The sequence below is a fragment of the Gigantopelta aegis genome, chromosome 6, assembly GCF_016097555.1.
Source record: "Gigantopelta aegis isolate Gae_Host chromosome 6, Gae_host_genome, whole genome shotgun sequence".
In the NCBI taxonomy this organism is placed as follows: Eukaryota; Metazoa; Mollusca; class Gastropoda; order Neomphalida; family Peltospiridae; genus Gigantopelta; species Gigantopelta aegis.
In genome coordinates this window covers 60,335,566-60,362,279 of record NC_054704.1, presented here as the reverse complement: position 1 = coordinate 60,362,279, position 26,714 = coordinate 60,335,566, and the positions used below count along the sequence as shown (strand labels likewise).

The following is a 26,714-nucleotide window of genomic DNA, read 5'->3' as shown; positions in this document are numbered from 1 at the left end:
TGAGGAGTTACCTTAAGTCGTTTGTAGCATCAATTTTCATAAAACTTGCCATGCACAATCTGTATATGTTTACTCAATACATACTATAAAATTTCAAAGGATATAAAAAGAAAAACAACAAAAACTTGTCTCTTTTTTCAAACGTCCTCTTGTCTTCTTTTTTTTTATCAGATTGTCTGCTTGTGCAAATTTTCAACAATGGTTATGTATCGGGTCCAAAACAAAACAAGATTGCATAGTGTTACAGGTTTTTTTTACATACAATTTCAAGAAACATGTATTATTTATTTGTTAGAGTATTTTTTAAAATGAAATTTATATTAGAAATTATGAAACATTTAATATACCGACAGACAGGTAATGACAGATGATACCTTAACTGGTGCATCATCTATACATAAGTAAATGAAGTGGAACCCTTTTCAAAGTCAAACCTGTCCCAGCGGCCACCTGTAATCAGCGGTCACCTGCCTTAAATGGTCACGTTTTTGCCTCCCAAACGATTTATGATGTAAATGCACCTGTAATAAGCGGTCACCTGTCTAACGCGGCCAGTGCCACCTAAATTGGATCCCAAATTGCTAAAATACCTGTATTAAACGGTCGCAGTAAATGTTTACAATTATATAAAAGGGATATTTTAACAACAGTGATAAGGTGCAGCAAATAACTGATCTTCACACCTTCAAGAATACTATATAGTACTCATTCAGTCCCAACTTCTCAACTGTGTTTCAGTTAAGAAAGTATGACTCTGGAATGCATCTAATTGCCTCTGGGTAGGCTACGATTGACATTTGTAGATTCACATACTATGACAATACACCACATGAAGTAGGAATTAAATAAGTAAATGGAAAAAGAAAACAAACTTGTTAAGAAACGGTTAATTTAATACATTCCATTTGCATTATTTTTGAAGGAGACAACATGTCAAAAGTCTATTTATAGTCACCTGTGAAGCACATATCCGTAGATTAGCAGTACAGATGGTAAAACAAAAAACTAAGTACAAATGTTTTAAAGACTATATATGTGGCAGCCTGTAATCTGCGGCCACCTGTCTTAAGAGGCCACTTTTGTCTACTCCCTTGTGTGACGGCTTAAGACAGGTGTGACTATAGTTTCAATTTGGGTTGCATGTCCACATTTAGCTTTAAATCAGCTTTGATTTTAGAGGATCTCACATTGTTTTTGAAGTAATGGTGTGGATATTTTACTTTCAAATTTATTTTGTTCTGGTTTGCATTTTTGTCGCAATAAATGCTGGACATCTAACATGAGCATGACGATGGTCATGTTATATGTTACACATGGTCATCTAGTTAATTCAGCACTGAAAACAATCATGTCAGGAAGGCTTGGAAGGAGAGTGCAATTTCTTGTCATAGACCTGAACGTGACAAGATTAAAATGTACCATAATTCAGATACGGTCAGAATAAAAGTTCTTCATTGAGTAACAGGCAGAAATTGAACTGTCTATGATATTATGAAAACACTTGCTTTTCTCTAGTGTGAATGCTTGATTTGATGTGAAATTAGTTTCAAACAAACCATTCTTGATTTGGAATTGTCATATCAATGTAATTTTGTTGTGTGTTTTCAGTGGGTCTAGAAGTGGCAACATTCACCACCACGATGTTCGGGTGGCTAACCATCACATTGGGACACTTAACGGCCACACACAGGAGGTGTGTGGCTTGAAGTGGTCACCAGATGGCAGGTACCTAGCTAGTGGTGGCAATGACAACCTGCTCAATATCTGGTCTTCCAATGTGGATGAGATTCAGCCTATCCATACATTCTCCCAGCATCTGGCTGCAGTTAAGGTAATCAATAAAAAAAACCATATCTGCAGTGTGTACATTTTAGAAAGACATTACATAATGGAGAATGTATAAAAAAACAACAATTCACGAGCCCCATAGGGGTAAGTTAATTATTTTTCATGAATCTACATTTCCAAGTGCATTCTCCAACTTAATCCATTATTCATTAAAACAAATTATGTGATTGTTAAATTAACTTATATTTGATATTTGTTAATGAAAATATTGATTAAAATGGCAAAGAATATTTACAAAAGTAATAACCCACAATGATAGGATCCTTTCGAACCTAACCTGAACAATTTGTTCAGTAATTAATCTGCAGCGGATAGCTGGCATTAAGCGTGATGCATGTGCTAAACGTGTAATCTCAGATTTCTGTTTTCGTTTCCAACAATCTTCGCAGTGTTCTGCCAGAATATATTACTATCACTAGTATTAGGTTTATAAGGCTTAAATTACATATTTATTTTATGATGCAGATGTTTGGTCTCGTGGTCTAAAGGGTTGTACTTGTTTACAATGAATACATTCTGTCAGTAGTGGGTTCGAATCCCAGACCTGAATGCATAAAAAGTTCAAATTGCATTGTTTCACAGGTGTTGACTCTTGAAAAATAATCCACACCAAAAACAATAGTGTGGATTTAATTGATTTAAGTAAATAATCAGTTGTTAAAATATTAGGTACATGTATATTTTATAAACATAAATATGAATTGTATATTCACTGCCAGCACTAATGCAGCAAAAATTGGAATAAGTAGTGAATTTCTAGACTTGGATCAACTAAGATTAATCAAATTTTGCTGTGGTAACTGGATAGCAAATTGAAAAAAAAAAATGTTTACAGTGCAAGATTATTAAAACATTTTGTATTTTGGTGAAATTTAATAATCTTGGATGTTATTTGTTTGAAACCAACATTATTCATTAGCCACCTGCATGCCTGCATCAGATGCAAAGGCTGTGTGTGGGGTTCCACTTTGTCTTTAAGACTTCATAAGTACTGTTAACTTTTGTGAAGAGGATACATAGGATAGATTTTCAAATTCCTAGTTCTCCATACGAATGTTTAATCCATTAAAATATTAACTTTGCCACTAAACTATTGTGAAGAGATCACCTGCAAACAAAACATTACTGGGTACTGTGTTTATTAAACATCAGCTACTATCAGCTCATGAAAAAAAGTGTTCCCTAAAGACCTTGTTATGTTTATTATTATTGGATTCATATAAAGTATGATTAACAAGTGTATGTTGTGGTTGGTCTCTTATATTTCTGACCATTATAACAGTTATAATTTCTAATTACTGAAGATAAAACAAGGTGTTGAACAAATTAGTTGAACATAACATTACTGATAACTGGATGTCTAACATATTAGGTTCTTGGAATTTATGGTCTACTGTGAGAAAGAAAACCTGCTAACACTACTACTCAGTAGGAATAGCAGCAGGTGTTATTTTATATGAACTTTCCATATTTAGGACAAACCATACCATAGCCTTTGATGTAGTTGGTGTATGTGTGGGGTAACATAGGATAGTCCATCGAAGGGGATTAATCCTACAAGCCATCGCATTTCAGGCAAGCACTCTACCACTAAAACACATCCCACCCGTCTGTACTTATGAAATTTAAAACCAATTAAATATTATAAACTTGTAATGATGTATAGTAAGACGTAAACTCTTGTCATATTGTTCAGGTAAGGCAACCTATGTTCTAATTTCTGTTTTGTAGGCTTTAGCATGGTGTCCATGGCAACCAAGTCTCCTTGCTAGTGGTGGTGGTACAGCGGACAGAAATATTAGGTTCTGGAACTGCAACACTGGTGTCTGCCTCAACAATATTGATACAAAGTCACAGGTAAAATTAATTCACCAGAATATGCCAGATGTCTAATGATACGTGGAAGCAGACAAAATGGAGCATTCACAAAATTGTTTTCCGAACCCCAGTTGGATTACCCAAGAGCATTTATGCCCTCTGACAGAGCTCTCCAATACTGACTGTTGAACCGCGGCAGTTGAGCATTTTGACAGTTTGCAAACTGATCCACTGTGTGTGGACCCCATAATTTGTCGAGATATGCAAAAATTCTCGGATGCAACATCCAGTTGTGCTTGTTGGGTGTCCTTGACCAATAGTCCACTTGCCCATTGCGTTGTCCTGCAATATGTGTACAGTGAGGATAAATTCCATTCTCTGTCTCCTCTACCCATACTGCCATTGCCAACTATGACAACTCTTTGTGCGGACCGCTCTTGTGATTTACGTATGCGATCGCCGATATATTGTCTGTTAGAATTTGTACACATTTGTTTTTCACGCCATCAAAATTGCTAGCATTTTCCGTTGATTTGACAATTGATGCGAAATTCTCATATTCCAATCCCCAGACGCGACTTCCCCATTGCAAACAGCACCCCATCCAAGATGGGAGGCATCCATAACTATTTTTATGTCTGTAGGACAAGAACATATTTCTCTCTAATTCAAGTGGTCAACTGCTTCGAGCCACAAATTTAGTTCCTTAATTACTTCTTGTGTCAATGATAATTGACTAGACCAGGAAATTTTAGTGCTCAAAAGTCTGTATAGTCCTTGAAAAAATAAATTGCTAGGCGTAACCGCCCATGTTACAGAAACACATTGACCTGCAACTGTAGCCAACACACGTGCAGAAATCTGCTTGCATTCAGTATTTTCCGTATACATTTTTTCAGTTTTGCTACACGCTTCCCTTGTACTTTGATAACAAGTGTGTTATTCAAACTAGAAATAGTATATCCAATATAATCTATTTTAGGACTGGGTAATAACCTAGATTTCTCATAATTAATATGAAACCCTAATTCTTCAGTGGTGTGAACTAATTGATCAGTGTGGTCGGTGACTACTGATGACATGTAGGCTAATAAAAAGTCATCAACATACACTGTTAAGCGAACTCCCAGTGACCCTAAATAGGTAATAATAGGTCGCACAGTTTTAGTAAAGAAACATGGTGAACAAGATAAACCAAACGGTAGAACTTTCCACCTGTAAAAAGTGTTCTGCCAATTAAAACCGAGATTATCATGAAACGCTTGTGCAACTGGAATGTAGTGAAAACAATCTTTTATGTCTATTGATACAAACTGGTTGTTTTGTTTCAGAATGTCTGAAGCATTGCGTATATCTTCATTCCTGTACCTTGGTGTATCACAATATGAATTTAACTTGCGTAAATGTTATTAATCAAAATTTGTTATTACATTATGGAACACAACCAACTGGACTAACACACAAAGGTTTTCTCTCGCATTCTTCAATGCACTCATTATGTAACAATTTTTTAATTTCACAGTCAACAAATTCCGTTTGTCTCATAATCAGAATATGATTGGGTAAATGGAATCTCTCTGGTTTACTCTTTAAAATTATCTGGATGCCGTTTTCCAACTACTCTATTACATGGGCCGGTGCAGAAATATATTTCCAAATGTGAATTCTATTATGTAAATCTCCAATACACATGACGTCATATCAAACGAACAAAACACTAATATAAGAAAACTGTCACTCATCTTTATCATCTTCTGCGTTGTCTTGCAGTGCTTGGTTGTAGGAAGGTTTTCTCTGCTGTGGAAATCATTTTGTGTAAAAAATTAGAATAAACACCCAGTTTCTGATTTCCGCCGAAACGACCCCGCCCCCTCCACTGGCCTTAGGTCTGATGCTGTACTGTCATCTTTAGTCAAGTTGCCGCCACTAACACAGCGTTTCCAGGGCATCTGAATTAAAAACAGCTGTGGTGTTCTGTAAAGAACAAAACAATTTCGATGTCGTAGAATCAAACTGACTGGTCACCAGAATTGATGCATATTCACCGGCCTCGGTGGCGTCGTGGTTAGACCATCGGTCTACAGGCTGGTAGGTACTGGGTTTGGATCCCAGTCGAGGCATGGGATTTTTAATCCAGATACCAACTCCAAACCCTGAGTGAGTGCTCCACAAGGCTTAATGGGTAGGTGTAAACCACTTGCATCGACCAGTGATCCATAACTGGTTCAACAAAGGCCATGGTTTGTGCTATCCTGCCTGTGGGAAGCACAAATAAAAGATCCCTTGCTGCTAATCGGAAAGAGTAGCCCATGTAGTGGCGACAGCGGGTTTTCTCTCAAAATCTGTGTGGTCCTTAACCATATGTCTGACGCCATATAACCGTAAATAAAATGTGTTGAGTGCGTCGTTAAATAAAACATTTCTTTCTGATGCATATGCATCCTGGAGATACTTGATATGAGCGTGGTTAATTAAGAACAACTACTCCAAAGCTACTTCTTTGACGTCATTTTGCGATTCAATAGTAGCCAATAATTTTAATGCAGCTTCAGCATAATGGCCATGTTATGTTGAAATAACATTGAACACAGATTGTTCTGCTCGCTGGATTCCATAACGTGATTCAACTTAAGATCTGCTGGCAACTTGATTCGTGCCAAAGAGTCTTTTAATCAATAAAATCACCTTGGATATCCGGTGACCCAGTGGCGCATGGCCGTGTGGAGCTGGGTGCCTCGTGGCGTGAGGTTAATGGAGGACGAGCCTCGTCATGGTCATCAGAAGACCGTCCAACTGGCCGAATATACTGTTCGGATTCGTCCGGAAAACACCCTGCTCGCTGCTTATCACCGTCAGCTTAGCATACTGTTTCCACGAATTTGGAAAATTTGTCATCCATTATCTGAATGCACATCCTCGCTCGCAGAGAACAAGCCGAGAACGAAGTAAAGCGATATGTCATAATGGTGACGTATCGCTGCTGACGTAAGTCAGTTGTTCATGTGACTACTATGACAACGAAATTATAAAATAATACTAGGTTAATATAATCTTTTTGCATATTTTTTTATTATTATTTTAATGGGGGAAAAAATCAAATCTTCCTCCTGTTGAAAACTTCACCCTTTCAAAGTTTAAGAGAGAAGTGACTTCGCCCTATAAGTTGGACCTTGCATGAGGACTGCTTACATGTATAAGTATATATATATGTACTTATAACACTGATGTTTTACCTGTTTTTTGCCAAATGTCACCTCAGTATTAATTAAAGCCAAAGGAATACCCTAGACTTATGGTGTTTATACGTATCCGAAGAGTGGGTGTTTGTGTATTTGCAGCATTTTAAATCTAAACGTTAAAAGTATGCTTCCATTTTATTTTATGCCAAATACAGTTAAGCTGGTCCAGATTTTCATTTGCCTCTATGCCTCATTTTACATATTTTCGTAAATTTAGGTTTGTGCCATTCTTTGGAGTAAGGAACATCGAGAGTTGATTTCTAGTCATGGTTATGCTCAAAACCAGCTGGTGATCTGGAAATATCCAAAGATGAATAAACTGGCAGAATTAACCGGTGAGTAAAAAAATACAGGAGACACAGACAGGGACAGACAGGGAGGCGAGTGTGGATGTATTAATTTGTTCTCAGTGGACATCACTGTAATAATAAAAATCACAGGAAACATAGTATGTTAAAACGTAACAGGTTTAGAATAGGGTAGTTTCACATTTCTATGTTAAACACTTGTGGTGTAGAGTTGCATTATCGTCTTGTATTGCAGGTCACACTGCTCATGTGTTACACATGTCATTATCTCCTGATGGAAGGAACCACAGTAGTGTCTAATGTACATTTACATTATTGTCTTGTATTGCAGGTCACACTGCTTGTGTGTTACACATGTCATTATCCCCTGATGGAAGGAACCACAGTAGTGTCTAATGTGTAGTTACATTATTGTCTTGTATTGCAGGTCACACTGCTTGTGTGTTGCACATGACATATCTCCTGATGGAACCACAGTAGTGCCTAATGTGTAGTTACATTATTGTCTTGTATTGCAGGTCACACTGCTTGTGTGTTGCACATGACATATCTCCTGATGGAACCACAGTAGTGCCTACTGTGTGGTTACATTATCAATCCCCTACCGGTCGAACCGGAGACTAAAGCTTTCATCTCTGTCCTGTTTGTCTGTCTGTCTATCTGTCCCACATATGTTTTCCGGATGGTTTTTGCAAACGGCTTTGAGATATTGAGCTGAAATTTTGTGTATAGCTTTATCATGTACTGTTACAAATCAAGTTTAACTTTTATGGTGATTTACCTACTTTTCACAGATGTTTGGCCCTTGAATTTAGGAGAGATGAACAACTGTTGGGTCAGGTAGAGGACGTGTATTGGTTTAGTAGTACTCTCAAAATGCTTGTTGTCTTGTATTGCAGGTCACACTGCTCGTGTGTTACACATGGCATTATCTCCTGATGGAACCACAGTAGTGTCTGCAGGTGCTGATGAAACAATCAGATTGTGGAAGTGCTTTGCTGAGGATGAAAAGAAAAAAAAGACACTGAAATCGACATCCAAAAACACGTCTTCAGCAATCTCCCGGGCACTTATTAGATAGTGCAAGTTGACTTGTTAAATGTGCAATATTTTATTAGTCTGAGAGTGCTTGTTATAAATCGGGTGGCCCCCCAAAAAACTTTACCCTTACTCTTTACTGATAATATTTTGCACCCGATATCATATGTGTATTACGGATTTATGGTAAAAATAAGTATAAGTGAAAAAAAAGAAGACAAAAACAAAAAGCTGATGAATGCTTTTCAAGTAGGGACAGAATCAAAACAAAAGTTTTACTTGTCTTAGTTTACTTCAGTTAATGATCAATGTTTATTACACCGCAGTGAAAGAGATACCCATGTGATATTTATCGTCTCTTCACATTGTGTAATATGCCTTTTGAGAGGTCATGACCTCTGATCAGGTGATGGACTGTGTCACACAGTACGAACCCGCATAGATCTTCATGCAAAAAGTCTGCATAGTTCTTTCGATTCATATTTTTCAATGAAAAAAATACATGCGGTGAATTCTTCTAATTAATGTTAATTCTATATTTAACAAAATATATTATATTTTTTAATAATTTTGTTTAGCCTTGAATACGTTTATAATGTGTAAACTTCATCAATAGAAGACGTGTGATGTAGGAATACAAAATTTAGTTTTTGTGCGATTTTTGTTCATTGATATACGATGTAATAAATAAAATATTATACTTGTTCCTGTGTGAGGCTGTTTATATTACAATTTGTGTATTTTTAATCGTACCTCACAAGTGAAAGAGTGATGTACAATTGAAAACTCACTTGTAATATAAACGGTCTCACCCGGGAACGGGTATTATCTGCTTTATCCTGTGAAGGTAAGAATGAGAAATAATGAGAAGAATTTCTCATTCGGCCTGAACAGGATAAAGCAGATATCCGACGTCAGTAACCATAAAAAGTATGGGGAAAAGCTATTATTTCTGTTATTTCAGCAACATTGTATGATGACCTAGAGGTCAAATGAGCGATTTTTTATACGCCCATCTATGGGTCATATGGTATGGCGTTGTCCGTCCATATGTTAACTTTTTCTTGTCTGGACCATATTTTGCATACACATGCATACAGGACCATCAAACCTCACATGTAGGAACAACATGGGATGTCGGTGTGTCGCATACTTTTTCTAGGTCTACTGCAAATAACAGTAAATGCTTGTCTGGACCATATCTTGCAAACAGGACCCTCAAAATTCACACATAGGAACAACTTGGGATGACGTTGTGTCATGTACTATTAATAGGTCACTGTGACCTACTTTTCACAATCTACTGCACATGACCGTAAATCCTTGACCGGACCATATCTTGCATACAGATGCATACAGGACCATTAAACCTCACATGTAGGAACAACTTGAGATGACGGTATGTCACGTTCTATTACTAGATCACTGTGACCTATTTTTCACGGTGTACTGCACATAACAGTAAATCCTTGTCCAGATCATATCTTGCATACAGATTCATATAGGATCATCAAACCACGTTGGTCCAAAACAAAACTGTTCATCCATCCCTGTCACGGGGATCCTATAATAAGCGTAACTGAATAAAACACGATTATCCAAATATCTCTCCTAACTGTATATCTATTAGATCTCTCTGTAACGGGCAGTTATACCCACGTGGCTCGTCTCTAGGTATGAACAGAGATAAGATCTTATATAAATTATGTATAATATAGCACGTTTAGTTCACTAGAAAACACAACAAAAACACAATACACTTTGGAATCTGTATTAATCTACGCTGACAAATGTACTGCCGCAGTAATTAATTAATTAACAACAAATAATAACAACCCAGAACTGATCACTTAATTAGTTAATCTCTAGGTGTCTAATTTACACAATATTCTAATCACTTCACCGTGACACAACACCCACGCGTGTGATAATTGAGAAATGCTTCCAGGGGAACTTCAGTAATAAAGGAATTACAACTCTATTCCTAACTGGTTAATTTTTAATTAACCCGTAACTACTCATTCAATAACCTTGTAATACAGAATTAATACTGGTACCTATCACAATAAAGACAATAACCTACAGTTTACCTAGGTCCTCTAGGATGACTGGTTAAGCTTTATATATATAGAACAGTGAGCCTACAGTTTACTGCATCAGATTACCGGCAGCACGTCTAAATAATATTGGTATTATACAGTATTAAAATATTTAAAGTCACATCAATCACATGAAGGTTATACAACAGAGCAGAAATAATATATAATTACCAGTCCGGACGGACAATGTTCCCCCTGGAAGCCTTCCTATGTTTCTCCCTGATCTCTTAAAAACCCCAGCTATTTATTATAAAATCCCAGTATCGCCTGGGGGTACATCGCGGCACCGAATACCTACAAGTGATATTTCCACAGCGACCAAGACGACAATTTTCCTTAGATGGCCAGACTTCCTGACGCCTAGTCCGCCAGCAATACCCCGATCGTACCGAACTAGCGGAGGTATTACGTAACTACTGGCCACATGGCCTCCACACCTGGACTGGGTGTGTATTAGAGAGAGCTCGACGACCGTCGCGCAGAGGTATTACGTAACAAAGTGCCCACTTGGGCTTAAGTGCATATTGGAACTGCACACGGCCCTCTAAAACAATTAATATCGCCACAGGCGAAAACAAAATTAAGAGCATGTTCCGTCACAATCCCATTGCAATTTCACCTAAAAATCTGATGGGTGTATCATGTACCTCACCGGTACTCTTGTTCATGTAGCTGTGCGTGTGACATCAAAAGTCATATCCTGCTACTATACAGATATGATTTTGCTATCATATTCTGTCAATACAAACCGTGGTTGCAGAATAAAGTATTCTCTATATCTCCTGTTTGCCCCTCGTCTATTTTCATTAAACAAGTTTCAGTGATAGATTTGTCACCTCACTAAACACTCATTTAGAAAAAATTTGAGTGATCTGTACTATCAGACTTTCTGGTGAAAGTAAGTAAAAACCTAATTTTACAAGGCACCTGCTTTTAAAAGGTGAAATTTTACTGATTGACAGGGGTCATCACAGTGTTACTCAAAATGTACCAGACGGGCACCACTCTAAATGCATGTGATTCCAGCATTACATCTTTGACGTAATTTTGATGATCTCACTATTTGTAAGGCATCCTACATGCTTACTTGAAATTTGTATAACCCATATGATTATCATGTACACTAATCGTTAAAGAGTACAGTTTTTGAGGTGCCACCCGATATGTTAAATTAGGTGACAAAATAGAATCGTCTTATCACAAAAACCTGCAGTTTCATCTCTCCATTCTACATCTTCGTTTACTACTGGAAAACAAAACATAAACACAAAAGTTTTAAATTTGTTTTATTATGCAAAGATACTGTCAAGCTAAGACAATTTGCTATTACTAAGGACATTGATTATAATAGTAAAATTTCTTTTTCACCAAACTAATGATTTCACAAAATATAAATTGTGCATTTGTTATTTATTACCAAATAATTAGTTACAAGGACATTAAAAGATTTATAATCCTATTACAACAATGTACAGTTCAGACTTAGTGCTTATAAAAACTGTTAAAAATTAACACTCAAATCTTTAACAAGCACTTTGAGAGTTCTGCTAAAGCAATATATGCCCCCTACCGGGCATAACATTTTCTGCTAAATTCAAGGGCTATAACTTGTCAAATATTAATCTCCTGTTTAGAATAATCATCACTGTACATCCAAACATCCTATCATCTGTACAAATATTTTGAGACATTCAAGATAGTATTTTGATATGACCATTTGATGTGTGATAGAACTATGAGGATTTTTTTTTTTAACAAGACCTTTTGACTGATCACAGAGACAAACATTTGCTTGTTTCCAAATAAGATATGGAAAATTATTGGGTGTTATAAGAGGATGCATAACTGACTGCAGTAAAATAATTTTGAAAGTGTATAAAGTCATAACTATTGTCTTTGAACATACGTCATTTGCATTAATTTTCACCCTATGTTTATTTGAAACTGAGATCATGTTTAGGTTTTTCAGTTGTTTTTGTTTGAAGTTTTCAGTGATAAAATGTCTATAAATATAATTGTACTTTGAATTTTCTTTTGAAAATGTATGATACAATTTTAATCTTCAAATAAGTGCTAAGATGGGCATATTTGTGATATGAACACATTTAGCAGTGATGTCATTAATAATAGAAAATAGCAGGTGATAATGCCAACTATTACTGTCTGCAGTGCTACAATTTTGGTCACTCGACCAATTTGAGTAGAACCATCACATTCTATCGCATCACATCCATCTAATATTGGGTGCAAAAACCCAATTGTTTGCCCTCCTGAACATGCCTCTGGTTCATTCCGAAGCCTAAAAAAGAAAACCAGCCAATGATAACTAACCTCTTGACTTCGCCAGTGACCCAGTCCAGGACAGGATGGGAATAAGATTGACGTGGGCAGAATTTGGAATAAATTTAGAAGTTGGGTCAGAGATCTAAGGCCAAAAATAGAGAATAATCATTCTGCTCATGTCTAGCAAAAAAAAAAAAGACATGTTTTATTTAATGACACACTCAACTCATTTTATTTATGGTTATAGGAAACCCACTGTCGCCACTTCATGGGCTACTGTTTTCGATTAACAGCAAGGGATCATTTATATGCACCATCCTACAGACAGGATAGTACATACCATGACCTTTGATATACCAGTCGTGGTGTACTGGCTGTCTAGCAAAAAGTTGTCCAAAAACCAACGAGTGCTCGGCCAAAAAGAATTAAGTTGATTTGAGAAATTTAGACGGGCTATCAAAATAAAGTGCGTCAGACTATTTACAAAAAAATAAACACATTTTTGAACAGGTGCCGAACATTTTTAAAGTCCAACTAAGCACTTACCTGGAGGCAGAGGTTCGTGGAAACGTTGGCGGCAGAACTCATGGCGATGTGATACGCTGATCAGCAGCGAAGTCTGGGAAGATGTCAGCAAGGTTGACATAGCATCCCGGGAAAATCCCGCGATAATCCTCAGTTAGGACCAGCTTGAAAATGCGTTGGATGTTTGCAATGTTATGCTGGTACTTGGCAGGTAATTTGTCGCAGACGATCGTCCAAGAAGAGGTTTTGCTTGCCGGCGGGTCCGTATCTGGGACAGAAACCTTCCTCCTGGGGTCTCGTTGCGTCTCCATTACCGAGGGAACAACAGGCGGAGGCGACGATGGGCTAATAATAATCATGTGGCTTGTCTCCATTGGTGTGACGGTGTAGGTGCTAGTTTGGGTGGGACTGCTGCTGACAGTAGCTGTCAATTTTGGCCCTTTCCCCTCGTTCCGCTCCTGGCGCTTGTCGCACAGTCGAAGGGGGCGACGACGCAGAAGGAACTCTGTGATTGGTTCCCGACGTGGACATTGGGTTTAACGTGAAGCGCATAAACCAGTTTAGCGGACGTTTTTGTTTTGCTGGGTCTCGCTGAACTCGGCCCTAGCCTACTGTCTTTGGCCCTGAACTAGCATGTGTATTGAAACTGACACGCAATTTCGGTCCGTTTTTATTACTTTGGCTCAAAGACTTTACAGAGTTAAAATAACACGCTACAGATTTTTCAGACTTTTCTTGCATACATGTTGCCGTTAAAATTAATAACTGATTATTAAAATAAGCAAACATTGTTATGCTGAATTCTTGATGACGTCGCTTCTCGTTACCAGTCGCGAGATCCCGGTTAATATTTGGTATTATTATTATATGTTAGGTGTCGGATAGATTATGTAACCGATTGTTCACATCGAAAGGTAGAAAATGGCTTAGCCAAATTTTTAGCTCAGAACTGGATGGTTGTTGGTGTAGTTTGTGGCCTTTCACATGTCTTGTGCCTTTTGCTAATACTAGTAATAGCCACCATTCTGAAACGTATCTGTCTGCATTGAACTCGTCAAAATCATGCACGGTGGACGCTGAGTGGATGGCAGCGTTTGGGTGGATATTTATATCGCCTGTCAGTCAAGTTACCAGTTTCGATACTTTTGAATTGCCCGTGACTCCAGTGTCGTGAAGTTTTGTTTTTCATTTTACTTGTTTTATGATTTTCTTGGTTGCCCGTCGGGCAACTGTTTGACAAAGAATGGTTGCCCGCAACATATTTTGGTTCTCCCGGGCGCGCGGACAACCGATTTGTGCACCCCTGTCAGTATATAGTGAAATATTATTTCTTGTTACCTTTTTTGGTTATGTGCACCATAAAATTTACTTTTGGGGTAACCACAGAACATTCAACTGGACTAGTTAAGTCACAATCAAAAATGGCCACATGCAATTACATTTTGTATACATTATCCTTGTGTGAATGTTTTTTGGTATATTTAAAAATCAATAGATTCTGACACACTTTAATTTTTAATACCTTATTAGGCCTTCAAATAATTCAGCTTAGGATGATAAAAGGTCAATTACAGACGACACGGCTCGAACTTAAAGGTAGACTAAACTCCAACAAGAGCCATATGTGTTGGAAAGATGCATACCCGGACCACCAACACATACTGACACTTTAACAAATAAAAAATGCGTAATTTTAAAATTAATAAAAAACCGTGATTATTCCTGCTAACTGGGGGCAGCCATTTTGTTTCGTTTTTGTGACCTCTGGTGGTATAGCTTGGGAAGAAGTGATGTCAGCTCAGGTCCAACTTCTCTATTATGCACAGTGTAAACAAATGCTCTAATTTACAAGGCGCTTCGCTTTCATCAACCTGACTTGTAAAACAACATAAATGACTTGATAGTATAATAAACTATTTAACTAAATATATTTCAATTTGCATCAATATAACGAAATGGAGTTATAGTATTTTTTTTCTTTTAAAAAATCCAAAGAAAAAATGCACATTATTAGGCCTATTGGTAGAATACGTTCGAGCAAAAACGACCACTCACGATACCCAAGTGATAATTTTCTTTTCTCTGGGACTACGTAGTTGGTCAGTTTTGTGATTTTAGATGGGGAAAATCTACTTAATCAAGGGTTTTACATAATTACTTACAGTAATAAAGCTGGTAAAGTCCATTACGATTTGAGGTTATCACATAATACCCTGTGATCTTAATAAAAGAGGCACTTCTTTTTAGTGTGTCTAGACACAGTGTCTAGGGACCGTCTAAATATACACCTGCCAATCAAGAACCACAGGTACAGGCCACGGAAAGAAAATACCAATTAAGCAAGAAAACACTCCCGACTATTATTTCAGTACGTGGGTTAATTTATATACAAAATATAATTATAAGACAGTTATTTCAACACTGACAATGGTGGTTTATTTTGTATTGAAAAATAAACCACATATACACGTTAGTAGTAAGGGGGCCTATATAGAATCATGACCTACTTTCCGTGACCTTGACCTACTTTCCTGTGACTGATGACGTCACGGTCTAGTCACGTGACCCTGCCCCGTCCTACTTATACCGGCCCTGTCATACTGGCCCCGACCTACTTAGGCCGGCCCTGTCATACTGGCCCCGACCTACTTAGTCTAGTCCTAAGCTATTTTAGGCTGGCCCCGTCCGTCGGACTTAACAACGCCCGTATTATCCTGTGTGGGAAGTGTAGGATCCCTTGCTACTAATGAGAAAGTGTAGCGGGTTTCGTCTCTAAAACTGTCAAAAGTACGTTTGACATCCAACAGCCGATGATTAATAAATCAAGGTGTTCTAGTAGTGTCGTTAAACAAAACCACTTCTAAGGACTTCAGCCTGACGCGAGGTTGTGTATTTAATTTTAGCACGCTGAAAGATGAATGGTTATCACTCATTCACTGTTTACATCCGGCAAGTGATGGTATCTTGTGTTGTCAGTCTCTAAATAAAATACTCTACGGAACTTCTAGAAGTTACGTTCTCAAAGTCTGACAGAAAGACGAAATGATTTAAATAGGTGAAAAAAGGAATTCTCGTTCTACGCAATCTGATAGCGCATTCACAAGATTATTATGAACTGACCTATTTCGTCGCTTCATTCCGCGAGCGCACGCGCGCGCGCGCACACACACACACACACACACACGCACACATATATATGGTTTAAATTACAGATTTTGCTGATATCTCGGTAGCTCAGTCGTTTTTTTTTCTATTATTATTTTTTTAATTAGTTTATTTATTTATTTGTTTTTATTTTATTTATTTATTTATTTGTTTATTTATTTGTTTATTTATTTATTATGTTCAAGCAGAACCCAATACAAGCATCCTCTAATAAACCCGTCGGTGGGCCCATTGGCCTATATCCAGCCAGTGCTCCACAACTGGACAACGACCGTGGTATGTACTATCCTGTCTGTGGGATAGTGTAGGATCCCTTACTGCTAATAAAAAAAAAAGTAGCCCACGAAGTGGCGACAGCGGGATTCCTCAATCAATATCTGTGACGCCATATAACCGTAAATAAAATGTGTTGAGTGCGTTGTTAAATAAAACATTTCCTTCCTCGTAAAATAAAGATTAATTGAATACAAATATTTATTTTTAGTATTTTGTTTTAGTCATAGGGAAAGAAAGACATATTTGTCTCGAAGAAAGGAATGTTTGTTAAGAAGAAAGGCATATGCGTTAAGGAGAAGAAAGGAATGTTTGTTAAGGAGAAGAAAGGAATGTTTGTTAAGGAGAAGAAAGGAACATATATCTGTATTCAATTAATCTTTATTTTACGAGGAAGGAAATGTTTTATTTACTCAACACATTTTATTTACGGTTATACGGACATATGGTTAAGGACCACACAGATATTGATTGAGGAAACCCGCTGTCGCCACTTCATGGGCTACTCTTTTTTGTTTTATTAGCAGTAAGGGATCCTACACTATCCCACAGACAGGATAGTACATACCACGGTCGTTGTCCAGTTCTGGAGCATTGGCTGGATATACTACGAGTATGCTTGCTGGAAAGGTGGCAATCTTCTCCCCCGAATCCGAATCCGAAAATGAAGAAATGGAATAAATGCAGACGCCACAAGTGGTTTTATACATAATTGTAATATTTGATTTTTATTCACACGCACAGACACAGTATTGTAAATGCATACTCCTAAAAAGGGACGCACACCTCCTTTTTTCCCGTTCCCCATATAATTATGTTTTACTCATCATCACACCTACCCAATCAAAAACAAAAAAGAAAGGGATCCTTGTTTACTGACACCTCAGCACATTTAAACATACATCTACACGCGCGCGCGCATACACATGCACGAACACACACGTGCCCCCCCCCCCCCCCCCCCCCACACACATATCTTTTCAAATCATTGTTTACACTGTCCAAGCCTCAAACAATTCAGTGACGTCATTTGTCATTGTAACACAAGGGCGATGTTGAACTTAGTGGGTAGAACGCTTACCTGAGGCGCGATGCGTTGTACGATAGGAAGGCGACGGGTTTTATCCTGTCTCAACCATATTTCTTTCTCTTTTTCTTTTTCATATCGAGGTAGAGCTCTCACCTGAGGCGTATTACCTTATAGGATACGAACTATAAGGTATCTTTCCGTTACAACCGGTGCACAGCGATTCTTAAATAAGTGTTTATGCCGTGGAAGCAAAACTTCGTTTCGAAGCGTCAAACAATTGCGTGACGTCATTTGTCATTGTAACACAATGACAATATCGAGCTTAGTGGAGAACCCCACCCCACCTCACCCCACCCTACCCCCGCGCTAAATTCGTGAAAATGCGCCTGGCCACACCGAACGCCATTTTACCAGTCCGTCGAAAAAATTAAAACAAAAATGAATACTGCATGTTAACTTCTGGAATATTACATACGTATACCTTTATTTTACATGTTGTTGTCTACGACCATACCACGTTGAAAGCACCGGTTCTCGTCCGATTATCGAAGTTAAGCAACGTCGGGCCCGGTTAGTACATGGATGGGTGACCGCCTGCGAACACCGGGTGCTGTAGAATTTTTTCCTATTAAAGGGACATTCCTGACTTTGTTGCAATGCTATAAACTTTCCGGCTGATAAAACCTTTTTTAATTGTTAGAATGACAATTTACTTACATTTCCTTGCCCAGAATATCTATAGTTGTATATCCAATGTGTTTTGGTCCCCCAAATGTTCGTAGTAGCTCAATATGCATTTTTGCCAAATATTTTTTCGTACGTATCAATTTATTTTTCCCTTCAACCGTCAAATAGTCTATTTTTAGACGGCGGATTCCCTTCGACTTGTCATACATTTGAAGCGCTTTTTTGTGACCTTTTTGTGACGTAGAGCACATGTAAATACCATGCTGCCTGGTCATTTCGTACCATTGCAAAAAGTCATTTCGTACGTTAGTTATTTCGTACCATTGTGAGAAGTCTTTCCATACCATAGTCATTTCATACCAGTATATAAAAAACGAATCGAAAAGCAGTGTTTTTTTGTTTTGTTTTTTAAATTTACTTTGACAGTTTGAAAATCAGAACACATTATTGTGCAGCATATCGTTATTGATTTACCATAACACCTCCATTTTACCTGACAAGAGCCGTATTTGGTATGTACTACTAACGGCCAACTTCGATGTTTTCTGAAATTGGCTCCAATTGACCAAAGTGTGCTTTTTTTACATTCATAATTAATAAATATGCTAATAATTATAAATAAATAAATAAATATGAACAATTTTTTTCAGTTACCAGCTGAAATGGTCGAATATTACTTATTATCTTATTTGTTTAAGAAATAAACAATAACAACCACTGAAAACATTGACTACCCTATCGATTACCAAATCAGCCAATTGCTCATGTTTATTACTTATACACAATGACAATATGTTTTTTGTTTTTGCTGATCAGAAACGCCCTTAAATTAACAACAAATTTGTTTCAGTGTATGGTACGAAATGACTTGATCTTTTTTTAGGGACAAAATTAAATATTTAATGATTTATAAAGTCAGTTGCAGGTGGTGTTTGCATCTTATATACCTAATTAGATTGGGTACGATATGACTTTCAATTTTGCAATGGTAAGAAAGGACTAAATTAGGTACGAAATGACTATGGTACAAAAGAACCAACCTACGAAATGACTATGGTACGAAAGGACAAAGGTACGAAGTGACTAGCAACCGGCCGAAACGACCAGATACCCATAAAATTGCACCATCACAGTATTATGAGTATAATGCTTGGGTTGGGGCGAGTTGACTAATGGACAAAGTTCCGATCTTTCCAACATCTATAGATCTCTATAGCTATGAGTACAAGAAACCCTAACCCTAAATGCTAGAACGATCAGAAGGCTTGCCAAGCCGAAGGCAATAGAAAGAGACAAGATCAAAAAGTTATTGAAGTTGAAAAAAAGAAGAAAAAAAAGAACATTATTATGAAATCTTGGAATTGTTATCGGTATCATTTCTACTTGTTTCTTTTAAAATGCGTCCATTCGTATCGCTTAGTTTAAGGAATAATTGTTTGTAATACTACTGACTTGTAGGAAACAAATGGAAAGTCGTTGGTAATCAATGCAAAACGTCAATATTAAAAAATAAATAACATTTAAAAACGTGCTTTCCATACGGCCCGTCCACTGGACAATTCGTCCACGGACGATTGGTCCACTCGATGACTGCATTTTTTTTCATACATATTAATAGTTATTTCTTTGACATTGTAATCGTTTCTTAACATTATTTTGTGGTATGCTATAACCAAAAAAGTAAAATAGAGTTAGAATTCAACATTAATATCCATTTTTTATTAACTGTTTGTATTCATTTATCATGCGCCGGACGATTCGTCCACTGACGATTCGTCCACTCGCTCGTACATTATCTCGCTTGTCACAATGTGGTAAATAGGTAATGCAAGCCTCCGCGTCGGAAGACTTTATTACCCCCCCCCCCCCCCCCCCCCTCCATGTCATGTTCTCCTTCAATGGACTACATTATATCCACTGTACCCTCTCTCGTCACATGTTATTCCCATATGCCTAATAACCTCGAAATAAAATAAAAACTCGTTGCCTTCAATTCCAATATAATTAAATGTACATTAAAAAACAATTCAACAAAACAACAAATGTCATTCAAACAAAGCGTGTTGTTTTAGACGCGACTTGATTCAACTTTCCGGATCTCGTTTCACGGACTGCGATTTTGTGTTTCCGTTGACTGGTGATCGCATTGAGTCAATTTTGTCGGAATCGAACGAAAGAATCGGCGATCTCCGTAACACCCCCCCCCCCCCCCCCCAAAAAAAAAAAAAAAAAAAAAAAAATAATTACGCCATTTTACCAGTCCGTCGAAAAAATTAAAACAAAAATGAATACTCCATGTTAACTTTCGGAATATTACATACGTATACCTTTATTTTACATCAGTTGTTGTCTACGGCCATACCACGTTGAAACCACCGGTTCTCGTCCGATCACCGAAGTTAAGCAACGCCGGCCCCGGTTAGTACTTGAATGGGTGACCGCCTGGGAACACCGGGTGCTGTAGACATTTTTTCTATTAAGAAAATAACATTTTAATTTACTTTAGAATATCGATTTTATTTATTTATTTATTTATTTATTTATTCATTTATTATTATTATTGAGGCTAGTCATCAATAAATTCATCTTTGAAGGAGCACTGTTGTTTTAGGACCACGGCAAAGAAATTAACAGTTAAAGTTTTAACGAAGGTGCCTACCCGTTATTCTAATTGCCTTAATTACGTCACTGAGTTTGTTAATTAGATCAACTAATTGACTGGCACTTGAGTGGTCGGGATTTGTGTACAATGTGTATATTGCTGACGTGACACTGAGTATTGGTGCGTGTCATAAGGAATATAAAATGCATGTTTCTCTTCTCTCTGTACATTTGATTTTTATAATTACGACACTGCAGTTGAATATAATGGAGAAATTCAATCTATACGCCGAACTCTACGAAACGGAGAATCGTTTCAGACGAGCCTGTGAGCAGATCATCTTCCTTAACAACAGGCTAGAAGACCTCCAGATTCGCTATGATAAAGCGAGAATCGACAACCACAAGTCATTCCGTTACAACCTGCGACTGAAGATGGCAACAGTAGAGGGAGTCCGGAACTCTTACTACGAGTATGCTTGCTGGAAAGCAGAAACGGTAGCAGAGTTGAGGCTGAAGGTGGCAATCGTCTCCCCTGAATCCGAATCCGAATCCGAAGATGAAGAAATGGACTAAATGCAGACGCCACTTGTTGCCGGCTCTTTTAAGAGCCAAACAAATCACACGAAAGTGCTTTTATACATAATTGCAATATTTGATTTTTATTCACACGCACAGACACAGTATTGTAAATGCATACTCCTAAAAAGGGACACACACCACCTCCATTTAAACATACATCTAAACGCGCGCACGCATACACACATGCACGAACACAAACGTGCCCTCCCCCCACATCTCCCCTGCGTGTGCTGTAACCTCACCGTGGTGCAGGGGTGTAACATTCTGTTTGAGAATAGCCAATACAGTACAAAATTGAAGTTTTGAGTTAAATTCAGTATCCGTAAAATTCTGTGATATTTGTGTTTTTGCACAGTTCTTTACACTGTTTTTGATTAAGTCTTAAATTTTTATATTGATGTTGATCATCACTTTATTTATTTGCATTACCATAGTTTGACACCCAATAGCCGATGTATTTTTCGTACTGGGGTGTCGTTAAACATTCATTCATTCATTCATTCATTTATTCCCCCCACATCTTTTCAAATCATTGTTTACACTGTCGAAGCCTCAAACAATTGCGTGACGTCATTAGTCATTGTAAGAGAATGACAATATCGAGCTTAGTGGAGAACCCCCCCCCCCCACCCCACACCCCACGCCACCTCCGCGCTAAATTCGTGAAAATGCGCTTGGCCCCACCGAACGCCATTTTACCAGTCCGTCGAAAAAATTAAAACAAAAATGAATATTGCATGTTAACTTCCGGAATATTACATACGTATACCTTTATTTTACATCAGTTGTAGACATTTTTTCTATTAAGAAAATAATATTTTAATTTACTTTAGAATATCGATTTTATTTATTTATTTATTTATTCATTTATTCATTTATTATTATTATTGAGGCTAGTCCTAAATAAATTCATCTTTGAAGGACACACACCTCCTTTTTCCCCCGCTCGCCACATAATTATGTTTTACTCATCACCACCCCTACCCAATCAAAAACAAAAAAGAAAGGGATACTTGTTTACTGACACCTGAGCACATTTAAACATACATCTCCACGCGCGCACGCATACACACATGCACGAACACACATCTGCCCCCCCCCCCCCCCCCCCTATCTTTTCAAATCATTGTTTATACTGTCCAAGCCTCGAAGAATTCAGTGACGTCATTTGTCATTGTAACACAAGGGCGATGTTGAACTTAGTGGGAAGCACGCTTACCTGAGGCGCGATGCGTTGTACGATAGGAAAGCAATAGGTTTTATCACGTCCCAACCATAGTTCTTTCTCTTTTTCTTTTTCATATCGTTGTTTTTGCCGTGGAAGGCAAACTCCGGTTCCAAGCTTCAAACAATTGCGTGACGTCATTTGTCATTGTAATATTACGGCAATGTCATGTTTACTGGGTAGAGCGCTCACCTGAGGCGTATTCCGTTGCGAACTATAAAGTATCTTTCCGTTACAACCGGTGCACAGCGATTCTTAAATAAGTGTTTATGCTGGGGAAGGAAAACTTCGTTTCGAAGCGTCAAACAATTGCGTGACGTCATTTGTCATTGTAAGACAATGACAATATCGAGCTTAGTGGAGAACCCCACCTCACCCCACCCCCGCGCTAAATTCGTGAACATGCGCCTGGCCCCACCGAACACCATTTTACCAGTCCGTCGATAAAATTAAAACAAAAATGAATACTGCATATTAACTTCCGGAATATTACATACGTATACCTTTATTTTACATCAGTTGTAGATATTTTTTCCATTAAGAAAATAATATTTTAATTTACTTTAGAATATCGATTTAATTTATTTATTTATTTATTCATTTATTATTATTATTGAGGCTAGTCCTAAATAAATTCATCTTTGAAGGAGCACTGTTGTTTTAGGACCAAGGCAAAGAAATTAACAGTTAAAGTTTTAACGAAGGTGCCTACCCGTTGTTCTAATTACCTTGATTACGTTATTGAGTTTGTTAATTAGATCAACTAATTGACTGTCACTTGAGTGGTCTGGATTTGTGTACAATGTGTTTATTGCTGATGTGACATTGAGTATTAGTGCGTGTCATAAGGAATATAAAGTGCATGTTTCTCTTCTCTCTGTACATTTGATTTTTATAATTACGACACTGCAGTTGAATATAATGGAGAAATTCAATCTATACGCCGAACTCTACGAAAAGGAGAATCGTTTCAGACGAGCCTGTGAGCAGATCATCTTCCTTAACAACAGGCTAGAAGACCTTCAGATTCGCTATGATAAAGCGAGAATCAACAACCACAAGTCATTCCGTTACAACCTGCGACTGAAGATGGCAACAGTAGAAGGAGTCTGGAACTCTTACTACGAGTATGCTTGCTGGAAAGCAGAAACGGTAGCAGAGTTGAGGCTGAAGGTGGCAATCGTCTCCCCTGAATCCGAATCCGAATCCGAAGATGAAGAAATGGAATAAATGCAGACGCCACTTGGTGCCGGTGTCGCGAAATATATTCGCCCCCCCCTAGAAAATCGCCAGCCGGCCATTCTATTTCGAAATAAAATCGCCCCCGGCGAATTTATTCGAAATAGAATCGCCGGCCGGCGGATTTATTTCTCGCCCCCCTCCCCCCCCTATATAATGTGTTATATATAGGACGATGATCTATTTCTACCATAGTCCATACGCATACAAATTATGTGCTGTCTTTAATAGTCATCGAAAAAAGAGAGAAATATCCTTATTTATTACATATCCATTCAATCTTAGTATAGTAATAAAGACCATTCCGATCCGTGCAATTAAAAAATCTTTTATTGAACATATGTCCAATAAAAGCCTGAACTATTTTTGGGGAAATCCCCCATATTATTGTTTGAGAGTTAGCTCCCTTGAATGTTTATTATTATTTTATTAATTTTAAAATAAATAAATAAACTAAAGAAGGTATGTAATAAATACTTGTTTATTGTGCGCAAGAATATATACCACTCGACCGCTACGCGGTCTCGTGCTATATATTATTCTTGCGCACAATAAACTCGTGCAATAAATAGGAACGAAAAAAAAAAACGTATGTGAAGTTCTGTGTATATATTACACTTTTTGGAAACAGTTCTCATGCGAATTACTCTCTAATTATACAACATTACATTAGAAGAATACCCTCTATTTTACCTTTAGTTTACACTGTCTATGATTATAATTAATTTCTATCTATAGTATAGAGACTATAGACGATATTTTATTTCTTTATTTCATTTGTGAATGCAGTGCCCCGATTTCCTCCATAAGGTATTCATACGTCATGCATTTTAAAACATTTCAGAAAGACATTAATCCATGGATATGATTTGAATAAAAACATATACTCTCCGTCAAATATATAAAACTCAGATAATATGTTTCGCTTGTAGTGACGACTTCTATTGTAAACTGAATTATATAATTATAGGGGTCACTTTATTATCCATTATACAAGTGATTCTACTGATGTAGTGGCGTATATTTAGGAGAGTTTTGGGCTATCCTGGCAGTGTACTTATCTAATATGATGATGTATATACACACACAGGGTGAGCTTCTCTTGTTTCATTCTCCTGCTAGTGCACTATTATAAGTTGCATAGTAGAGAAAGTTTGTTTTACTCCACCAGTAATATATTGGTCTACTATGATAATGTATTTAGCTCTCCGGTTAGTCTATATAATAAATAACTATGTGATAAATAGAATCTCACATCCGTGCTAATTTTATTACAGTGGGTGTGTGGGGGCGGGGTGGGTGGAGTGGATAGAGGATATATAGTGGGAACTTACAATTCCATACTTTCTCAGAAGCTCTTGGTATCGTATAACAACAAATGACATTATATTCAAATCAAAACATAAACATTTTATTTCAAATTAAGTATCCATCAGAGAACCAAAATGCAATACTTGCATAAAATACAGTAAATAAAGAGAACGAAAATACGAAGTTATGAAGTCCTATCATATAAACACGAGTCTTTTTTCTTCTTAGATGCACACGATTTTATCCATCGTGGCATGTGTGGCATGCTCACGTGTATAAAACATAACAGTGATATAAATATGTTCAACAATAATTTACCTGAATATTGTTCATTAAATGACAGAATAACTAAAAATGAGTAAGGGGCGAATATTTTATGGGGGTGATTCTATTTCGTGGGTCGGGGCGATTCTATTTCAAGGGGGGAGGTTTTATTTCGAAATAGATTCGCCGGGGGGCGAAAATGTTACGGGGGCGATTCTATTTCGTGACACCGGCTATTTTAAGAGCCAAACAAATCACACGAAAGTGGTTTTATACATAATTGCAATATTTGATTTTTATTCACACGCACAGACACAGTATTGTAAATGCATACTCCTAAAAAGGGACACACACCTCCTTTTTCCCCCGCTCGACACATAATTATGTTTTACTCATCACCACCCCTACCCAATCAAAAACGAAAAAGAAAGGGATCCTTGTTTACTGACACCTCAGCACATTTAAACATACATCTACACGCGCGCACGCATACACACATGCACGAACACACAGGTGCCCCCCCCCCCCCCCCCCATCATTTCAAATCATTTTTTACACTGTCCAAGCCTCAAACAATTCAGTGACGTCATTTGTCATTGTAACACAAGGGCGATGTTGAACTTAGTGGGTAGAACGCTTACCTGAGGCGCGATGCGTTGTACGATAGGAAGGCGATAGGTTTTATCCCGTCCCAACCATATTTCTTTCTCTTTTTCTATTTCATATCGTTGTTTTCGCCGTGGAAGGCAAACTGCTTTCAAGCTTCAAACAACTGCGTCAGGTCATTTGTCATTGTAATATTACGGCAATATCATGTTTACTGGGTAGAGCGCTGACCTGAGGCATATTCCCTTGCGAACTATAAGGTATCTTTCCGTTACAACCGGTGCACAGCGATTCTTAAATAAGTGCTTATGCTGTGGAAGCAAAATTTCGTTTCGAAGCGTCAAACAATTGCGTGACGTCATTTGTCATTTTAAGACAATGACAATATCGAGCTTAGTGAAGAAGCCCACCTCACCCCACCCCACCCCACCCCCGCGCTAAATTCGTGTACATGCGCCTGGCCGCACCGAACGCCATTTTACCAGTCCGTCGATAAAATTAAAACAAAAATGAATCCTGCATATTAACTTCCGGAATATTACATACGTATACCTTTATTTTACACCAGTTGTT

General features: G+C 37.6%; 1 protein-coding gene and 2 non-coding genes across 4 annotated transcripts in view; all 3 read left to right on the top strand.

Moving 5' to 3' along the window:
* Positions 1-8,902, top strand: part of LOC121374240 (cell division cycle protein 20 homolog) — a 58,378-nt gene extending 49,476 nt beyond the window's left edge. For both annotated transcript variants that reach the window (XM_041501254.1, XM_041501253.1), the window contains exons 7-10: positions 1,609-1,831; positions 3,580-3,705; positions 7,123-7,240; positions 8,113-8,902. In XM_041501254.1, coding sequence (XP_041357188.1) covers positions 1,609-1,831; positions 3,580-3,705; positions 7,123-7,240; positions 8,113-8,294 — 649 coding nt within the window. In that variant the 3' untranslated portion in view covers positions 8,295-8,902. The remainder of the gene's footprint in view (positions 1-1,608; positions 1,832-3,579; positions 3,706-7,122; positions 7,241-8,112) is intronic.
* Positions 8,903-18,126: 9,224 nt separating this feature from the next.
* LOC121376598 lies at positions 18,127-18,245 on the top strand. The gene has a single exon (XR_005958491.1). It is a non-coding gene; the product is annotated as a 5S ribosomal RNA (ribosomal RNA).
* Positions 18,246-20,661: 2,416 nt separating this feature from the next.
* Positions 20,662-20,780, top strand: LOC121376595. The gene has a single exon (XR_005958488.1). It is a non-coding gene; the product is annotated as a 5S ribosomal RNA (ribosomal RNA).
* Positions 20,781-26,714: the final 5,934 nt, after the last annotated feature.